We start from the raw sequence: 20,151 nt of genomic DNA, 5'->3' as shown, positions 1-20,151 counted from the left end.
GGTTCCTTATCCTTGTCTCCATTTCCATCTCTCTCTTCTTGAAAATTATCTTCAAAAAATATATAATTGGATACTAATTTGGGTTCAAAATGACTTAATTTTACAAGATATAAATTCAAGGATCAAATTAAGAGCTTTTTAAAAATTCACTATTAAATTCCACATTGATATACGAGAGTATAAACAATAAAATAACTACGGTAAAACCAATATCTCTTTTATATAATAATAATATAACTTGATAACTCTCTGCCACGATTGAGGACGTCATACAATACGTTGTACATAAAACAAACAAGCTAGCTAGCGATGAATTCCACCCGTTTTGAGTCTTTGCTTTTGTCAAAAAAGAATAAAATAAAATAGACGATGTACTCTTCTATCTACAAGAAAAAAAAAATATATATTAGTCAGTCAATTTGCTAGCCTATGTATATACACGCGCCCTCTGAGTCCAGTCCACTTCTAAGCTCATCACTTCATTATTTTCAGTATGGAAAGCTGGTTCCTTATCCTTGTCTCCATTTCCATCTCTCTCTTCTTGAAAATTATCTTCAACAATTTCTTAACCACTAAAAACCTACCTCCAGGTCCCCTATCCTTTCCTTTCATCGGCCACTTACTATGGCTTCGCATGTCCGCCTTCAAGATAGAGCCAATCCTTCGATCCCTCCATGCCAAGTTTGGCCCCATGGTTACCCTCCGTATTGGCACTCGCCCTGCTATCTTCGTTGCAGATCGCACCCTTGCTCATGAGGCTTTAATACATGGCGGTGCAGTTTTTGCGGACCGCCCACCGGCTGTTGCTACGAGAAAATTTTTAACTAGTAATCAGCATAATATTAGTTCTTCCTTTTACGGTCCAACATGGCGACTTCTGCGGCGTAACCTCACAGCGGAAATCCTCCACCTATCGCGTGTGAAATCTTACAGTCATGCACGCAACTGGGTTCTGAAAATCCTCCAGAATCGCTTCGAATCGCAAGCGAAAGCCGGTCGTCCTATTTGTGTAATGGAACATTTTCAATATGCCATGTTTTGTCTACTCGTCCTGATGTGTTTTGGAGACAAGCTTGATGAAAATCAGATTAAAAAAATTATGGAAGTTCAGCGACAAATGATAGTGAATTTTAGTAAGTTCAACATACTCAATTTCTGGCCAGGAGTGACAAAGATCGTGTTGCGCAACCGTTGGAGGGAGTTGTTTTCCCATCGAAAACGCCAAGAAGATGTCTTGATTCCATTGATAAGAGCAAGAAAGAAGGTCAAGGAAGAGAGGGTGAAAAAAGGTAAAGAGGATAAGAAAGACTGTGAAGATGAGTATGTTTTGTGCTATGTTGACACCATACTGGCTTTGGAGCTTCCGGAAGAGAAAAGAAAGCTCACCGAAGGGGAAATGGTCAGTCTGTGCTCAGAGTTTCTCAACGCAGGAACAGATACTACTTCGACAGCGTTGCAATGGATCATGGCAAATCTAGTTAAGCACCCGCAAATCCAAGAGAAGCTATTGATGGAGATTAAAGGGGTTGTGCAAGATGGTGAAGAGAATATAAAAGAAGAGGACTTGCAAAAGATGCCATATCTAAAAGCAACAATTCTAGAAGGGTTAAGGAGGCACCCGCCGGCCCATTTCGTGCTGCCACATGCGGTGACTGAGGATGTAGTGCTGGGTAAATATGTGGTACCAAAAGATGGAACTATAAATTTTATGGTGGCTGAGATGGGGTGGGATCCGGAGGTGTGGGAGGATCCTATGGCATTCAAGCCTGAAAGGTTTCTGAATAGCGGAGGGGAAACATTTGATATAACAGGAAGTAGAGAGATAAAGATGATGCCATTCGGGGCTGGGAGGAGAATATGTCCTGCTTATGGTCTAGCAATACTCCATCTGGAGTACTTTGTAGCTAATTTGATTTGGAGATTTGAGTGGAAAGCTGTGGATGGAGATGATGTTGATTTGTCTGAGAAAGAAGAATTCACAGTAGTGATGAAAAATCCATTACAGGCTCAAATATGCCCACGGTTGAAATAAATGATCAGATTTATTATTATTATTATTATTGTTATTATAATAAAAGATAAGGTTGATTTTGTTGAGTTGGACGATAGCTCTTCATGTAAGATGTAACTCTACTGGTTTATCAAGCCGGATGCTCCTATGTTTGTGTGATATTTCTCCTCTTGTTTAAATCTGATTCCATTATATCAATATTCTATATGATGCTAATTTCCACCATAATTATTTCTGTTTATGTTATTCTTTGCTTGTAAATGTTTATTCGTTTTTCCTCAGGGTTGCAGAAGCTAGGAAATTAATGGATCCCTAGTTTCTGGCAAACTTGAAGCAGTATTCTTCCTTTAAAAGTAGAATTAGTGGCTGCTATTCCAGGCTTGTCTGGATGACTCGTCCAAGTATAGATAGCGCGTTGAAGTCAACGATGCAACTCCACAAATTACAAGGACATTAAGCTATGAACGACAAGACGGTGGGCCCACTGATGCCACGAGGGTCAGCAGTTGTGGCTGTCTGTGCTAAATTCCTAATGCACTATCATATAATATAAAAGGAATGCGAAAAGCTGTTAGGTTTTAAATTTATTTTTAAAAAATTAATAATTTAAATTTTATAAATTTATAACATTAAAAATTTATAAGATTAACTTATACACCTATATTAATAAATAAATAAATAAAATAGATGGAATGTGTACCTAACATTTTAAAGGGCTAAGAGGCGTAGCGTGGTGGTAAAGGACTTGAGATCTGCATAGTAGGTCTCGAGTTCGAGTCAGGACGTGCATCTTTTATAAGAACCTGAAACAGCTGGGGTTTTACTCACTCACCTGGACCTACAAAATACGCTTTTCAAGAGATGGAGTTTTCTCAAAATCCAAAAAAAAAAAATGAATGGAATGGAGACTCCTGAGTTGAGGAGAAAGTGAAAGGAAACAACATTCTTTAATGGAAATTCACTCTCAATTTTTCTATGATATGTAAAGCCCATGCTAAGAGAAAATTAAATATCTCTATAAAACAATTGAGCAGAAAAAACTATTATGCATCGAGCAAAATATCTCCTTTTTAATAATAAATGGCATTTTTTCCTAATATAGATTAATATTATATTTGTTAGTTCTATATGAATAAGTTAAATAAATAGCTGGAAATTAATTTATACTAGTTACTGAACATTTTATTTTTAATAAACGGTTATTTCTTCTTTGTATAGCATGTAAGCTAAAATTCAATAGATATGACTCGATAATGTTGTTGAAAACATTAAACATTTTATTATGTGGTCCCTATTTACAGTACCTAATATACCCTCTCATGTTCCTTGTCCTCTCTTTATCTCACCACATCCTAAAGCCTTCTATATCTTTCTTATTTTATTATTATTTTTTTATTCTTCAATCTTTTTCTTTTTTCCCTTAGTTATCTGGGTAAGGGGTTGGAAAACATCCTTGTAATATTTGTGAACAAAATGTTAGGCATAATTTCTTTTATGATATCTTCTATAACTTTACATTCAGTTATTTGCATACATTGTAATTAAATAAAAATCAAGTTTAACTGTTGAATTTGGTATTCAAATAAATATACAATGTATCACCATTTAACTTTATTAACTAAATTAGTTTTATTATTGAATATTTGTCAATCCTTCAAATCAGAGCCTCTAGAAAACATCTATGACTAAGTGTCTAATAATGAAAAATAATAAATATAGACCCATAAGAATTTCCAAATTCAAGAACATGAGGTATTAGTTTATCATTAATATCATCATCAACATTTACTATTACATTAGAGACTAACATCTCATCATCTTCATTATCACTAAGATCAGAATAGTGAAATCTATGTTGATCAGTGAATGAGTTGTCAAACATAGTATCATCTATTCTATATAGCAAATCACCTGAAAATAAATTATTTTTCTCTATGTTAACTAACTTTGAAGGACCGGCAGATTATGATGTATTTATATATATTCGACCAAAAGTTAGGACAAACAAAGAAATTGATTGACTATTCACATACAATATCATTATTTTAATCCATTTTAGATGAAAGAATCGATCATTGTCTTAAGACTTCAATCACATATAATCAATACATGATAATATTGATGTTCATCAATTTAACACTTTTAAGTTATTTCAACATTAACATCATTATAATTTTACCAAGTACATTTCTGGTTCAATGTCTGATAAGCATGAATGATGAACTTGAAGTGCAGTGCCACGATAATCGAGTATGTTGCTGAATTAACTGAGTGCCTTGAGGTGAAGCAACAAAGGCAGTGCCTCTGAAACTATTCTAGAATTTTGCTGTCTTGTTCCGAAAAAATAATCTTTTCGGGACTAAAGCCTTTGGATTTCTTGTATTGCATTTCAAAAAATTCTCTGAATAAATGAATGCATTGCTGAGATTCAGATTTCTTATTACTTTGATGAATATGGTGGTATTTTTTTTTCTGTTTTCAGAATCATGGTCAAATTATATGTGGAACTCACCAAAAAATAAAAAAACATAGTAGGCTGAATAGTACTCATGGCCTGAGATCGATAGGAGAAAGACTATATCTTGGCGAAGGGATGAGACCCAATTGAAACACACAGACCCTCTTCTTTCACTTCAAGCAGGTTTCTACGAATGATCTCGATCTGTAACAAGACTGTAATTTGGAGAAAATCCTTGTTTCTAGCTTCTTTATCGTACAAATTCATTTCTCATAATATACATAAATCCTTTCCTACATGAAGAAACAGGAAGAAAAAGAAAAAATGTATGCCCCCTCAATATTTGCACTCTTAGAAGAGACCATCATGAACCATGACCAACCTCCTATTCGATCAGCCAAGTTTCTGGTTTGCACGCTGCTATGTATCCACCAGAAGAAGTTTTTGGAGTGAAACATTATTCTACTTTAGATTGTTTTATCTGATTCTCATAATCTGAACATTGATCAGCAGTGCTAGAAGGCATTTGCAGGCAGCTTGATGTGGTCTCTGCCTGTGGCTGTTGCAACATTGATGTAAAGCTTGGACCTGCAATATTCTCTTGCTGGCAAGAGAAGTTTATATGTTCTTGTTATTAAATAGCCACTAGACTACATGGTGCTTGAATATCACATAGTATTTCAACGATGCCCAAAAGGGGAGAAACCTTTACAGCAGAGAATGAGGTTGGAGGCATGAAGGCAGAGAGGAGCTCAGTTGATGACAATGACGAGAAAGCTTGGTACCAAGATGGGAAGACCTCACTGTTTGAGTTGTTGACATTGCTTCCTTCCATGTTGTTGCAATGATTTGCATTTATGTTGTTAGTCGCATGAGACAATGCATCAAAGAGTGTCATGGAGGATTGGTTGCTGAAAAAAAATGCCCAAAAAAAGAAAGAACAAGAAATTGTTCCATCAAGAACATAAATCATACAAATTTCCCATCTTCCTTGTACAAGAATTTCAGGCTTTATTTACCTCACAGGAACACAAGACGATTGATCAGATCCTACGCGAACAGAGCTGGGGTTGCTTCCATTTTCAGGCAACCAACTTACAATATCATTTTCGAAGTCTGGCATCCCCCCGTTTGTATCTAAGAACATCTTCAAATTCAAAGATGAAATGGAACAAGTTTCATTTCCTTAATAGTCCTAAAATTAATCAGTCAACTAAAATTCAAGATTGATGCCAATTACAAATCAAAGCACAGTCGATTACCTGCATACTCGAAGGGTCATAAGTAGATACAGCCGGGTTACTCAAGATGCATTTCTGCAGCAAAGATTATAATTAAAATGGATATTATAGCTGGTGCTAGTGCATGGCATTTTGGAACATAACACTTAATCATGTAATTACAAGAGAGAAAAAGCAAGTAACCTTTCTCTCTTCAAGACGTGCCATGGTATCCAAAAGAGTCTTCTCACATGATTCAAGCTCCATCATTGATGTGATTTTTAGAGGATCAGGCTCGTATAACCTTCCAATCAGTTATCCAACCAAAAAGAAATAATTAGAGTTCTATATGACAACAAAAGTGAAAAGGTTTTGTTGTTGCAATTTTCTAACCTTAACTGCTCCTCGGCCATATAAAGTTGATGTTGCAGATTACGAGCTTCTAGCTGGATTTCCTTAATTTTCACAAAAAAAGAAAATCCATGAGTGCGCTCCATGTGTGGAAAAGGAAAAGAAAATCCCAAATCCATGACAAGATTAAGGGAAACAATAAACACGAGTAGCTGTTCTATCTACCTCCATATTAAAATTCATAGCATGATCAGGACTGCAAGACAAAACGAAATAATTAGAGAAATTTTGTATCAATTGGAACACTTTGAATTAATTAAAATTAAATTGAGAAAGAGAATCCTGCTTTGCAGCTTGAAGAGCCATATCATTCTCAGTCTTGAGCTTCCTCAGGATATTGAGCAAATACTGCAATTAGGTATGGGGATAAACAAAAGTGTAGGCTATAAGAATTTATATGCCCTATTCAACCAAGACATAAAAAAAATATTATTATAGTTTACCTCTCGATTTTGAATGCCGCAGCTGCAAATACATGGAAAAAACTGTTCATATAATGTTGCAACACAAAAAAGAAGAAAAATAAGACATACCCAAGAACAAAAACATATAATTTGGTAACAACATACCTAAAATCTCGATCATGTTCTGACATATTTATGTAACGTGCAATCACATCTTCGAGTCTATATATAAAAGAAAATTTACAAACATCAGATTCCATGTGTCCACAAAAGAAAATATGTCCATATCAAGAAATGAAAAATATGTATCATCAAGGGCAATGAAGATCACCTTCTCTTGCCAGAAAAATGACTGAGACGACCAGATGGAGAGAACATAATGAGAGCAATATCGATGTCGCAAAGAATTGCAAGCTCATAAGCTTTCTTGATGAGTCCATTTCTACGTTTGGAGAATGTAACCTGCCGGTTCGTATTGTTCTCTATTCTCTTTATCTGGAGTTTGACACGGCCCATTTTTAATTTACATAAAATATGAAAAACAAGCAAGTCCCCGATCAGCTACGTATAAAGAAGAAGGCAAGGTATATATTAACAGAAATCTGCTGATAATGCCTGTTCTCTTTTCTTCTACAGAAATGAGAATCCCACCAAGTTAGAGAGAGAGAGAGAGAGAGAGAGAGATGGAGAGGGTGTTTTCTTCTGTTAATGCATGGGCCTTGTTTGCTGGTTAAGGATGATTTTGAGCATTTGTGGTTAAAAGGGAGTGCCCGAAAATTAAGTATTGATGTGGAAGAAGGGGTCGTAGTTTATTCACCTTGAAGAGTGGAATGGTTTGTTTTCGGAATCAAAACTAAGATTTATTGTTTTCTTAGAGCAGGTTCTCTGAATGCTTCTCCAGACATAAACATAGGCAAATTGCCTTTCAATTAATACCTTTACCATCTTGTATAAATCTTTTTTTCCATATTATTATTATTCGGCATTCAAATTGTAAGAAAGATTATAAAAAAAATTATTTTTTTATTTATGCATGCATTAGTTTAATTTTCAGTGATCTTCTTAAAATTCATTTAAGAAAAAAAATTAGTTTCAGTGTATGAAAATTACCTGAATATTATATATTAAACAATAAAAGTGTTTGCAAAAAAACATATGCACAGTAGTTTTTCTTTTATATTTATGTATGTATGTGTGTAAAAGTTGGATAGCAGCTATAAGAATACTACAAATATCACATATAGGAATAGTCATTTTTATATTTTTCTCACAAGAGCAAATTGCCCCCACACACTTGTGTTAAACCAAGTCTAAATATGTGCGATTTATCACTCTGATCCAAAATTTAAAAAATTAAAAAGTAAAATGAAAAATAATAGTCATTTACTTGGTAATTAAAAAGATTAAGAATTCTAAAATAGAAATTAGTCTCACATATTCGAGTACTATGTTAATTATGCCTAAAAAAATCGATGTCACTCTCATCGCATCATTTCTAACAAAAGGTTATCTATGATATGTGTTTTTTTCTAATTTTTTTGTACATATCTTATTAATTATCTAAATTATTTCTGAACTTTTATATATATATATATAGAACATTTTTTTGTAATTTTTACAAAACTTGAACATTAATCCCTTAAAATAGAAGATTTTGTCGATTTAGAAAAATTTTGACGTTAATATCTAAAATAGAAGATTTCATCAATTTTAAAAATTTTTATGCTAATCCTTAAGAATAAGAGATTTTATTGATTTAAAAAAAAATGTTTAAAATCTAAAAATAAGAGATTTTATTGATTTATGAGAATTTTGACTTTAATCCATAAAAATATGATATTTCATCGATTTTAAGATTTAAAGAAAAATCTCTAAAAAATAGGAGATTTCATTTATTTAAAAAAAATAACTTTAATCACTAAAAATTGGAGATTATATTGATTTTAACAAAAACTTTGACATTAATCCCAAAAATTAGGAGATTTTGTTGCTTTTAAGAAATTTTGATGTTAATCCTTAAAAATAGAAGATTTTATTGATTTAGAAGAATTTTGATGTTATACCTAAAAATAGGATATTTACTTTGATATAATCCCTAAACATAGAAATTTTCATCGATTTAGAAAAATCTTGACATTGATCCCTAAACATAGGGAAATTCATTGATTTAGGAAAGTCTCGATGTCAATCCCTAAAAATAAAATATTTCATCCATATAGAAAAACTTTGAGATCTTAAGAATAAGAGAGTTCATCGGTTTTCATTCAAGTTCTGTTTATTTATATGTTAAGTATAAAACTAAACAGTGTGGTGTTTTCACTACACAAGAATTTACTATTCACCCTCATATATTTTATTATAAATTTCAATAATGCTATTTTTCAAAATTTTCAATTTGATCCTCAAACTATTTTTAGCATAATTTAGCCCTTTTCAATCCAAATTAGAAGCTAATTGCATTTTTTTTTTTGGAGGGGTGACAGTTGGATTGAAAGACAAGAGATTGAAGTGCAAAACATGAGTAACGTAGATGGCGTGTGCAAATTTATTTGTGAAGTATATTTTTATTCCCGATGTTTTTTTGCAATAAGGTGATTGGTCTTTTGAAGTTTGCAAAATTTTATTTTGGTATTAAACTTTATTTTCATTATTTTTCAGTCCTTGGTGGATGAGAGGAGAGAGAGGAAATTGTTAAAATCTAGCTTAGAAAGAAAGATGTCATTTCAACGATTCTAGCCACCAAAACATTAGTTTTTTGTTCCAAGTGATTCCATATTATGAAGGAAGTTTGACTTGGGTGTTTTTTTTTTCTTAAAAGTGCCTAAAAATTCCAGATTTAAAATCAGGAGAAATTTGGTTTTTGGGTTAACTCTTGGTTTTAGACCGGTATTTTGCGCTTTTGGAGCTTAAAGACTGGTTTCACAGGTTATTAAGTTTTTTTTCTAAATGTTTTGAGTTGAAAATGGGTGGAAAACAAGTTTTTAGAGCAAAAAAACCATGTACCCTGATTTTTTACTAGACGACGCATCATTTGTTACTAAAAATATGCCAAAAGTCCCCTCTCAAATTAGCCAGAAACCAAGAAACTTAGGTTGATGAAGGTACTAAATGACACATCATTTCTTCCCTTTATTTAATTAGTATTTGCGATTAAATTAAACGATGTTGTTTTAGACTTTTTACTTTTGACCGGCGATCGGAGTTGGTTGCAGGTCACGAAGGGAAAAAGGTACAGAGGAGAGAGAAATGTCGGAAAGAGAAGAAAGAGAGGGTTGTGGTAGCTGCTTGGTGGTTGTGCTGGCTTCTTATGGTGGAGCTGGTGTTCGTGGTGGTGTATAAGCTAGGTTTGTTAGCATTGTAGCCGGAGAAGGCAGCTGTGGAAGGGGTGGAGAGAGTTGCAAAAGGCTGACGAGGAAATAAGGAAAATGGAAACAGGGGGGAAGGCTGGTTTTTTTGCGATATTTGGACCAAATTTCATCCTCCTCCAGACCATCAAATCCGCCTCTATTTATAGGTGGTGGAAGAGGGCAATCTTGTCTACACTAGGGGGAAAATTCAGCCCTTGATTCGGTTTGGAAGGATCCCAACCGTTGGCTCAAAGTTTGAATCATGAGTTGTTCAATTTGTAGAAAAAGGCTGAGCGAGTTAGCCTGTTTAGACCGGCGCTGGCGCCGTCTCATTGCTGTTTAGACTAAAATTTTCAGTTGGGGTTGTAAAGCAACTGCAGAGGATCATTTTCGTGCAACTTTGGTTAACTTTTATGGACGTTAGGTGAATTAAATACACCTACAAAGTAGGTGACCGGACCAGCTTTAACAAGGTAAAACAAGAAGACAATGAGCAATGACCAGACAACACGTTGTTTGATCCTTTTATATATATATATATATGCAAAACGACGTCGTTTTGAGTTTGAATTAGGGATTTAAATTGATTTTCAATTCAGTCCTCCAGCTTTTAATTTCTTGCAATTGAACCCCTAATGACCATAAACTTTTGATTAATGCAATTAAGCTCCTGATGAACTTCAATTGGAAAACCAAAGTTACACGCCTTTTACAATATAGTCATTGGTCTCGGAATTATGCAATTTAACCCCTAAGTGACCATTAAACTTTTAATTTCTTTAATTTTGCCCCCTATTTTTTGTCAATTAAGCCCTTATAATTTGGCGCCTTTTGCAGATTGGTCCTTGGCTGTGAATTTTGTCAATTTAACCCCTAATTGACCCTAAAACTTTAATTTTCTTGCAATTTAGCCCCTAATTTCAATCAATTACCTTGGTAAAAAATAAATTTGGTCTCTTAAAATTCCAATATTCTCAATTAAGTCCAAATTAGGCTTCCAAACTTAATTTTTCACCAATTAAGCCCCAAATAAAATTAATTTGACCCATTTAAAGTATAATTAAGTCCTTGCACTTAATTAAATCCTTTAATTGGACCCAAATTAATTCTTAAACATAATTAAAATTGAATTTGACTCATAATTAAATCAAATTGGCATATTAAAAATTTAATTATGTCATTGGACTTAATGTTTATGCAAATCCGTCCAATAATCATTTAATTTGACCTTGAATTTTAATTTTGTTTCTCCATTTTTGGGAACAATGGGTTATAATTAGGCCTTGAATTTCTTCTAAAAATTATAGCTTGTTTTCTCTATGTTGCCAGCCTTTATTTTAATTTATTGATTTTTATTTTGAAAAAAAAAAATTGATTTTTAGTGAATAACCCAGAATTGGATTATGACGGCATCAACAACCTTTTCTTTTATTTTCTTGTTTTCTCTCTCCTCCTTGATTTTCATATCAAACTCTCTAATTTTTCAAAGAAGCACTTCAATTTGTTTTTTCTTTGAATTTGGTCCTTATTCTTTTGATTATTATTTGTTTGTTTTTTTTATCATTTTCTTGATTCATTTTGTATTTTAATTTTATCCCTTATTGTTTTATTTCAAATGATTTTTATACTAGATTTTGTCCTTATTTTTTTTTATGCTTTTTATTTTATGGATGATTGAGAATTTTACTTCGTGATTTTGTTGGGTTTACCTTCACTGGGGTATGTAACAGCCTCAAAGGTTAAATTAGTTTATCCATTTAACTTCCACGTAAAGGATAAATAAAGCATAATTTTTATTTTTATTCTACATTGAGTTCAGCAAAATTTCTAACAAAATTTCGGGAGAGTCTCCCCTATACTGGGAGGTCCCAAGTTATCAATAATTTACCCTGCATGCATTTATAATCATCCCATCATAAACACATCCACAATGGGTCCAATTCAATCATTTAATTCATTCAAGAATATACTCGGGACAAAACTTTATACTCAATCTCCATCTCATATCACATGCATAAATTAGTAATTAAGAGAACCATCTAAACGTTGAAATTCCATATATAAACACAACATAGTTTAGCTTTCTAAACATAAACTAGTACATTATAATATCTACAAGCATATGTTGATACATTTAATATTTCAAACACAAAATTAATACAAGGATTGTACTATTATATTCAGGTTACATGTTTACTACATAATAAAATTATGTGGATAATCCCTAAGTTCCTAACTTATACAAAAAAGGATCAAAGAACCTAAATTCCACTTCTAACATGAATGGGAAGGACCTTCAACATCAAAATAAGAGAATAATTATATTAAATAAATAAAATACAACCAAATAATGGAGTGTCACTACTACATGTATCTACGCATACAAGTACCCATTCAATAGGGCATAATCATAGTTGATCTGCAAAAGAAGAACCTTTGCTACATCTAACGCCTATCCTTCCATAACCTCCTTATGGTTTTCTTTTTTATTATCACACATTATTTTTTGTTTGATTTACCTTTTTTCTTATCCACCCTAAATTCTGAGGTGGTCACTTCAAACACTAATAACTCCTATTAGTTTCATTATTCACCCTTATCTGGATCGACTAATTAATTCCTTGACAGTGCTTATACCAACTTAACTAGTCGATGCCATTGAGCTATTTCCAACCCGAAATAGTCAATCAATTGCTCTTCATCATACTTGGAGATGTTTCTGGTAATGCCGATGCCAAGTTCTCGTGACATCATTAACTTCCTCCGTAGGAAGCTAATAAAGTTATTGTGGGCCTGTCGATACTAACATTATTAATTAGTATCATTAACTATTCTTGATGTGAATAGTTAATCAAGTTCAATATTCATTATATTTCCATCAAGGTCATACCGATGTTAACAATATTTGTTAACATCATTAGTTGTCCCTATTCAAGGTCAGCTAATCAAGTCTATAGGCGATTGTTTTCTTTCTTCTTTTCTTTTTTTTTTATACACAATATAGACCCATATCCAAACTCCAAATTCTGGAGTCTACGACCAAAATTCAGATTTCAAATCCTTGTCTGTTTCACCATATCTTTCCTTTCTTTAGTCATATTCATGAATATGATTTCTAGCATGAATTTGAGTACGAAGTTTATTATCAACCAAGGAGAATATAGGCATGGGACACCTATCTACCACCGATGCTTGATTTGTTTTCTCTTGTTGTTGTTGTACTCCTTTTGTGGTTTCTCCTGAATTCACAAATACACTACATTAGTTCATGGTCGATTTTTATTTCGCAAATAGCAAGACAACAACAATAACATTTACTCTTTACATTTCTTTGTTTTAAATCATTATGCAAATCATCAACTTCACTTTTCAAATGTAATTTATCCCCTACTAGTATTAAGGTTCAATGTTACAAGAATTTTGGTGGGAAGAAACAGTTGTCTGCCCCTATCATAACTAAATCCCATGTTTTGTTAATTCCCATCAGATCTACCAACAGGAGTGGTAGTTTGACCTTTCCTTATATTTTTACCTATATCTAGAGCTCTAGAGCTCTAAATTGAGCGATGTTGGATTCGTTGGAAAGCTAACATCTTATGCTACAATTTCTATAAGAGATGATTCCTAAATTTTATCTTTTGAGGCCAGAAATCCCTTAAAATAAAGGTGATGAATCTGTCCAGAATTCATCAGTGATTCCTAAGTGAGCTTTTTACTATATTTGGTTCCTGTATAAACACACATAATACACCAAAATTCTTTTTTTTCTTTATTTGGCTCTTAACCAATCTTAGTCTAAGGGAACTAAAGATCCCCCTCTTTCTTTTCTTTTCTTTTTTTCTAGCTGATTTTTCTTACCACACACACTCATTGTCCACATACTACACACGCTATAAGTGCTCATCAACCCCAAATTTCATAATCCCTTTCTTCCCCCTTTCCATTACATAGCTAACCACTCTAGTTTGGAATCAATTATTTCTTTGTTTAACATTTTTTTTGTGTTTCTTTCAAGTTCAGCGCATCTTATTTAGCTTAACTAACCTCATTTCAATCAATTTCTTCATTTCCCTCAATCTTCCTTCAAGAACCCTAATTTATAAAATCTAAAATTTATGTATAATTCCTACTTAATTGTTAACTTGTTTTATACAATCAAGTCTAGTGTCCATACCTTTAGAAATTTCAGAATTTCAGCTCATGTAAATTGAATATTTTGGTCCTCTTCTCAAGCATGCAGCCAGCCCCTTCTTCCTCTTTTTCTTCAATTTTGCACTTGTTTTATCCTTGTTATTGGTTGTCCTCTCTATTTGGAGTTTCTAGGTTTGTATTCCTAAGTGATTTAGTGTTTTCCCTTCTCTTTTGAAGAATAAAATTTGCACTCTTCCCCCCTTGTTTTCTTTTGTTTCCAATCGGCCATGAAAGAGGGATGAATGGGGTATTTATAGCCCACATTCTTTCTAATTATACATTGGCCCCTATTCTTTCCTTTTCTTTACAATTTGAATCACATTCTTTATGTCTTTATATTTTCCTATTTAATTTCTTAATTATTACTTTTATTTATCATGTATATAACAAAAAAAAAAATTCTCGGGATTTTACAAGGTAACCCAGTCTCATGATCCAAGTCATGGGTTTTAAAAATTAGCTCATATCGACTTTAGTCTTTGTTTTAGGTTTTTTTTTAAATTGATTTTTTTTTTCAATTTTATCTTTCAACATTAGATTATTGGATCTTCAGCCTTGTGATTTTCTTCACTTTCCTTCCTATATAGTTATCCTGATCTCATTCCTGAGTGATGGGTTAGTTGAGATAACTTGAGTTGACTAAGCTTTTTTGTTTTTTTTAATTGTTGTCTCTTTAGTTTTGACTTTCATCATTCAGTTTTCTTGAGAGTTAGCCTTCATTGTTTTATTCAATTTTTTTTGTACAAAGTTATCTCGACCTCACAACCGGGCCACAAGTTTGGTATGTTGAGTGGAGTCAGGTTTTTGTCCTTTTTTAAATTTGAAGTTTTTTTTAATTCATCCTTCATCGTGTAAATTGTTATTGATTGTTCTTTAATTTCTTTTATTTTTCTCTTTATGATGTTATCTTGTTTTCATTTAATCTTTTTTTTTTGGTGTTATCAAATAAGATTATTGAGATATTTTAATAATATTTAATGATTTTTTTTATAATGTTGGCAAACATTTATTTTTCTCAATTAGTTATTGTCTTTTTCTTGTTTTTATTGTTGTTGGTTTTTTTATAATATTATTATTAAATTAATTGAGTTTATTAAATCTATTTGAATCAATGACCAGGTTTCCAAGTTTTTTTTTTCTCTTTTAAAAGCGTTATCATTGTCTAAGAATAATTTTTTTATGTTAGAAAGAAATTAACCTGATATGTGACGTAATGCGGACCACCTATCTAATTAACTCTAAATGTCAATTTTTTTATTCAATTAAACCCTTGATTGAATTAATAAAACCTTCAAATTGTACCATTTCTTTTTAGTCTTTGATCTTCTAATTCATGCAAATTCATCCAATTTTAACCATTTTCTTCAATGTTTTTAATCAAACCCCTAATTGTCCCTCAAATTATTCTTGACCTTTTGTTTCTGCTTTGGCTCCATCCTAGCTTTTTTAAAATTTATTATTTGTTTGATTATTATCCTAATTGTTTTTTTTTAATTGTTTTTAACGGCTTTCTTTTTTTCAAAAAGATGTCCAATTTCATCCGCAAAAATGTTTTGATGCGGAATTTTTGTTTTTAAAATGGATAAGAATTAGGGTATAACAATTAAAATAAAACCAAGCACAAAACTTGAGAGGAAAATAGTAGATATGATATAAAAAATTGATGAGAATAGAAAAAAGTTATTAAATTGAGGTTGATCAAAGATTATTTAATTGTGTTAATATTACAGATATCAATTAATTAGTTTTGCTAAACAGATAATTAAGTTATAATTAACTCAAAAAATCATATAGGCAAGAACATTTCTGAAAACAAACATGAATTTTTAAGTCCAGGCCTTCCAATCTCTAGCCCGTCAATAACAGAATCAGTGAGGGCTCCTATCCATATCCAACGATCAAAATTCCTCCCCTCCAAAAAGATTTCTACCCTCCTAACTTTAACCACTTTTTGAAAAACCATAACAGACTACATTACACACTGACCAAAGCATGGCAGCACTCTCTGCTATAACATTCTTGTCTTTCTTGTTTGTCACATGATATGATGCGGACCTCTGGTCCTCATCACGATAAAGAAACAAATCTGTCTTTGAAGTCAGTTTCTAAGACAAAGAAGTGCATTCTTGATGTGGGTTTGGGGCTTTTAGCTGCTTCTGTTCTTGCTTTCCCACCATTGGATGCTGAAGCAACCAGAATTGAGTATTATGCTACTGTAGCAGACCCACCATATGAACTTAACTTTGTTCCCTCTGCCCTTGGTTATTGTGATGTTCTGTAGGGTCAGGTGTGGTGGATGCCCAATATAATGAGCTCATCAATGTAAGTTTAACGATTCAGGAATTCTGCCAATTTCCTATCTTGGTTTTTTGTTTCCCTGAATTTTGCTTTATTGAAGTAAATATACCAAGCTTTAATTTCAAATGGACTAATTAATGATAGTTATTCAATATTTGTCTAGATCTGAGTAAGTTTTTATCTGTTCTTGATTGGTTCTTTTATGTTTTTCTGGGCAATGATGATTGGAGAATTGGTTTTTTTTTTTTGTAATTTTGAGTCTTTCATATTGAAGAAACTGTGAATTAAGTTAGATAAAGGACTAGACTTTATTGGAGTAATGAATTAACTTTATCCTCTAAAGTGCAAGTTTGTTTGATTCATGATCTTCTTCAATTTCTCAAAAAAAAAAAATTATGTTAGTCAGAAACAGCTATTTTTAAATGTGTCTGACAAAGGTTTCTGAGATCAGGAATCTTTGTCAGTCTCTTAACTTCTAACTTGTCATTATGATTAATGCTTGTTCTGTTGTAATGGATCTCTATTATGTGTATTCTGGTCATGAAATGTTCCTTAAAAATTCAACTTGTTTTAGTACAAAATTGGAATATCTTTTTTTCTGTTAGCAAGGAGCTATCAATGATCTCACCGGAAAAACAACTTTTAATAGATAGATGCCAAATACCATGAAGCGTCACAATCTTTGTTTTTCTTCCTCCCCCTCGATGCAGGTCCGTGACACTGCAAGAGTTGCTGATGGGATAGTCTTTGACAGAAAGGGCGGCAGACCTCTCGCCATGTGCATTGGTGTTGGAAAGGTGTGAAACTATTAGGTAGAATTATTAGTTTGGTTCAGTTTTCTTCTTAAACATACAGGTGGGAAGATTTTCTGTTGAACTCCTGATTTACAGCCTGTCATGTTAGACGCTTCTAAGACTAGGATCTAAACTACTTGCTACCATGTATTATTTGAGTCACAACTCAAAGTGCTCTGTAGAGATTTTGTATTACTTTTACTGCTCTTGTGTCTTCGTTAACAGGTTACACTATCTGCTTTCTATGTTTGTTACTTATTATTCTTTGATTGGATTGGTGATGATTTATTCCTTCTCAATCTAATCACGATTGTGGGCAGATCACCATTTTCCATAACGTCCTCATGTAAGGATAGATTAGAGTTTTCATGTGCACTGCTTAACAAAATATTTGATACTTCTCTGTCCTGGCATTTTCTGTGAATCCTTCTGTTGTAAATTGTAATGATTAAGGATATTGAAGAGCTAAATTGACTCTTCCATTAGGAGATCAATAATTATAAGAAATCTACAGCACCACCAATTGAAACTTGTGACTCTTGTGATTTGTGATCTTTCCTTCATGAAGCAGTTCTACCATTCTTCACAGAAACAATAAAGAGCATATGGCATAGTAATTGATGCTGTGTATAATTTCCTCACATATATCTACACTGGTCAACTTTATTTTACATGGTTATTTATTTGTTCAGGTCATTGGGGGATTGGATCAGGGAATTCTAGGTGGTGAAGTGGTGCTCTCAATGCAAGAAGGTAAGATTTTGAAAACAACAGAAGTTCTATTGGTTTTTGTGTTGTGTATTCGTTCTTGTTTGACTGAAAGATTTGTCAAGCTGCTGATTTTTCCCAGGTGGAAAACATAAGCTTCATATTCCTCCCCTGTTAGCATATGGACCAGAACCTGCAGGATGCTTCTCAGGTGATGTTCCCATTTGAACAAAAAGAAACAACTTACAGTTTTTCTGAGGCCTGACTATCTGAAGTAAAACCTGTAGCGTGCATCAAATAGCTTGGAGTAGTTTAAATGTTCAAAGATATGGAATGCATCCTCTTGCCTTTGAGCTCATGTGTGTATTGAATTTGCAGTGTCGTTGTATGGATTCTTTGTTTTATTATTTTCGATCCAATGACTGATACTGTTGGTCATTATTGCCAACATCTTTTCTCACTTAGACTTTATTAAGCCCATTAATCCTGTACTGCATGTGTGATCTTGCTCGTTATGCATCGTCGTCGTGATTTTATATGCTAACTACAATGACTGTTTCTGTATAGCTAAATTTTTCAAATCAAAGCACTAGTGCCTTCAGTCAATCTTTGCACATGTTACTTGGATACTAACAGCCGTGATATTGTGTACGCAGATGATTGCAATATCCCTGGCAATTCAACTCTTCTATATGATATCAATTTTGTTCGAGTCTAGTGTGGGAATAGGAGGAACAAATAGATGAAAGTCAAGTGTAGTTCATCAAGTGAGTCTCCTCTTGTTATCTTGGAAATGATATCATTACACATTGTTGGATCAATGCTGGGATTGGAATCCTGTAACTACTTGGACTTCCAGAAGCAGCTCTTTCTGTGTACAGACTCACGATTATGAGATCAAGAGCCTCATAGACTGGCCATGGCTGCTCATGTACGGAAATTTACTTTTTGAAAGTGCATAGTAGAGCATATTCTTCCCAGCTCCACCTCGGCATATCATGATCTCTCCAATCTTGATAAACCCTTCTTTTTGGGATTTAGCAAAAACATGAAAAAGAGGATTATTCCCTGTTTGAGTGCCACAAAGTACTCAAATGTGGGGGACAATGGTTTGTGCACATAAAGTGATCAATTTTAAGAAATTAATGGTGCTCATTTACTCTTCCATTTTTCATTAAGAAGTTAAAGCTCTCTTTGAAATCTTAGAAGACTGGTGGGGATGAGGTCACTTATGCTTCTGAAATACTATTTTCTGCTAGACAAAGCATGCTTAAGTTGCAGGGGAAGATAACAAGATTGAATTCACTTGCTAGTTGCAGATGTTGGCTGCATAAGATATATACTAATGATGGCTCAAAAGTCTAATCAGAACTTGCTGCAAAACCATTAAGATCACTAGGAAGTAAATAGCTCAAGTGAATTTCAGCTCTACTCCTGTTGTAATGATATCCTTTCTTTCCAATGAATTTACCAGAAGGAGTGGTTAGAGAGATGAAGAGCGAACTTCTGAGTACAAGTTATTGACATTACTTATATTCACCTTTACTCAAAACATAAGCAGTGTTTTCTTCTAACTTACTCAACCGCGCTTGCTCTTGAAGGTGGGAATTATTCTGTTACTCACAGGGTGGAATTGAGCATCCTGATTGTTATGTAGCAACAAAAAACATAAATTTAATAAGTTATTTTGGTTGTTATCTTTTGATTTTGAATTGTCTACGGTTGGTCTGTCAAGTTTCTGTGTCTTGTTTCTTACTATTAGCTACAAGTATTTCATTCCTGTTAGGTTTTTCTCTCATCACTTCATAATCTGCTGCATTTCGGCAGCCATAATCTGCTATAGATACTAATTTGTTCAATCAAGTTAGCCTCATCTGAAAAACCACATCAATTTACCAGCATGCATGCTTTTATATGTGCTTTGACTTGGTCTGCTTTCAAAATCCCAAGGCAAAAATAATGGAGGAGTGGACTAAACATAAAATATATGTATGAAATGGGTGGAAGTTGCTTCTTTTTGCTTTTTCCTTCTGTTGCGAAGTGCTTTATCTTGAAATGGAATTGAGCGTGAGGGTGGTTTTCTGAAGCTGTGTGGGAAACTGTATTGCACATGAATCTCTATTTATATGACTGATTTATGTCTTTACGCTTCTTTGAAACAGAGAAAGGTTGAAAGTAGAAAAGAGGGATTCTTTTTCTCAAATTTGGGTTTGAGTGGAAGTGCTTTTTTCTGGGAACTTCTTTTCTTGCCTTTTACCGGAACCAAATGGATTCGAAATCCTCGTGTTTTTAAATATTAGCGCCAATGT

At 33.2% G+C, this 20,151-nt stretch overlaps 2 protein-coding genes and 1 pseudogene across 2 annotated transcripts; 2 read left to right on the top strand and 1 right to left on the bottom strand.

Moving 5' to 3' along the window:
• The first annotated feature begins 326 nt into the window (after positions 1-326).
• Positions 327-2,218, top strand: LOC118043549 (cytochrome P450 89A2). Its single transcript, XM_035051564.2, has one exon. It carries the CDS (start codon positions 494-496, stop codon positions 2,030-2,032), a length of 1,539 nt encoding a protein of 512 aa, XP_034907455.1. The 5' UTR covers positions 327-493; the 3' UTR covers positions 2,033-2,218.
• A 2,708-nt stretch (positions 2,219-4,926) lies between these two features.
• LOC118043516 (agamous-like MADS-box protein AGL104) lies at positions 4,927-7,020 on the bottom strand. The gene is made up of 11 exons (XM_073410339.1): positions 6,836-7,020; positions 6,670-6,726; positions 6,544-6,565; positions 6,387-6,448; positions 6,266-6,296; positions 6,083-6,144; positions 5,894-5,993; positions 5,732-5,785; positions 5,489-5,616; positions 5,176-5,380; positions 4,927-5,073 (listed from the first exon to the last, which is right to left on the bottom strand). The coding sequence occupies exons 1-11, from the start codon at positions 7,018-7,020 to the stop codon at positions 4,927-4,929; spliced, it is 1,053 nt and encodes a 350-aa protein (XP_073266440.1).
• Positions 7,021-15,899: 8,879 nt separating this feature from the next.
• Positions 15,900-19,733, top strand: LOC118043548 (photosynthetic NDH subunit of lumenal location 4, chloroplastic-like; annotated as a pseudogene).
• The last annotated feature ends 418 nt before the right edge of the window (positions 19,734-20,151 follow it).

Source organism: Populus alba, chromosome 7 (assembly GCF_005239225.2).
Source record: "Populus alba chromosome 7, ASM523922v2, whole genome shotgun sequence".
Lineage (NCBI taxonomy): Eukaryota > Viridiplantae > Streptophyta > Magnoliopsida > Malpighiales > Salicaceae > Populus > Populus alba.
Note: the sequence above shows the minus strand (reverse complement) of the source record. Positions and strands in the feature narration are given on the sequence as shown.

Coding starts and splice junctions, on each gene's coding strand:
- LOC118043549 (XM_035051564.2), top strand. CDS start 494: ATGGAAAGCTGGTTCCTTATCCTTGTCTCCATTTCCATCTCTCTCTTC.
- LOC118043516 (XM_073410339.1), bottom strand. CDS start 7,020: ATGGGCCGTGTCAAACTCCAGATAAAGAGAATAGAGAACAATACGAAC. Junction 6,566..6,669: donor GAACATGATCGAGATTTTAG/GTATGTTGTTAC, acceptor ATGTATTTGCAG/CTGCGGCATTCAAAATCGAG. Junction 5,074..5,175: donor CCTCATTCTCTGCTGTAAAG/GTTTCTCCCCTT, acceptor TTCTCTTGCCAG/CAAGAGAATATTGCAGGTCC.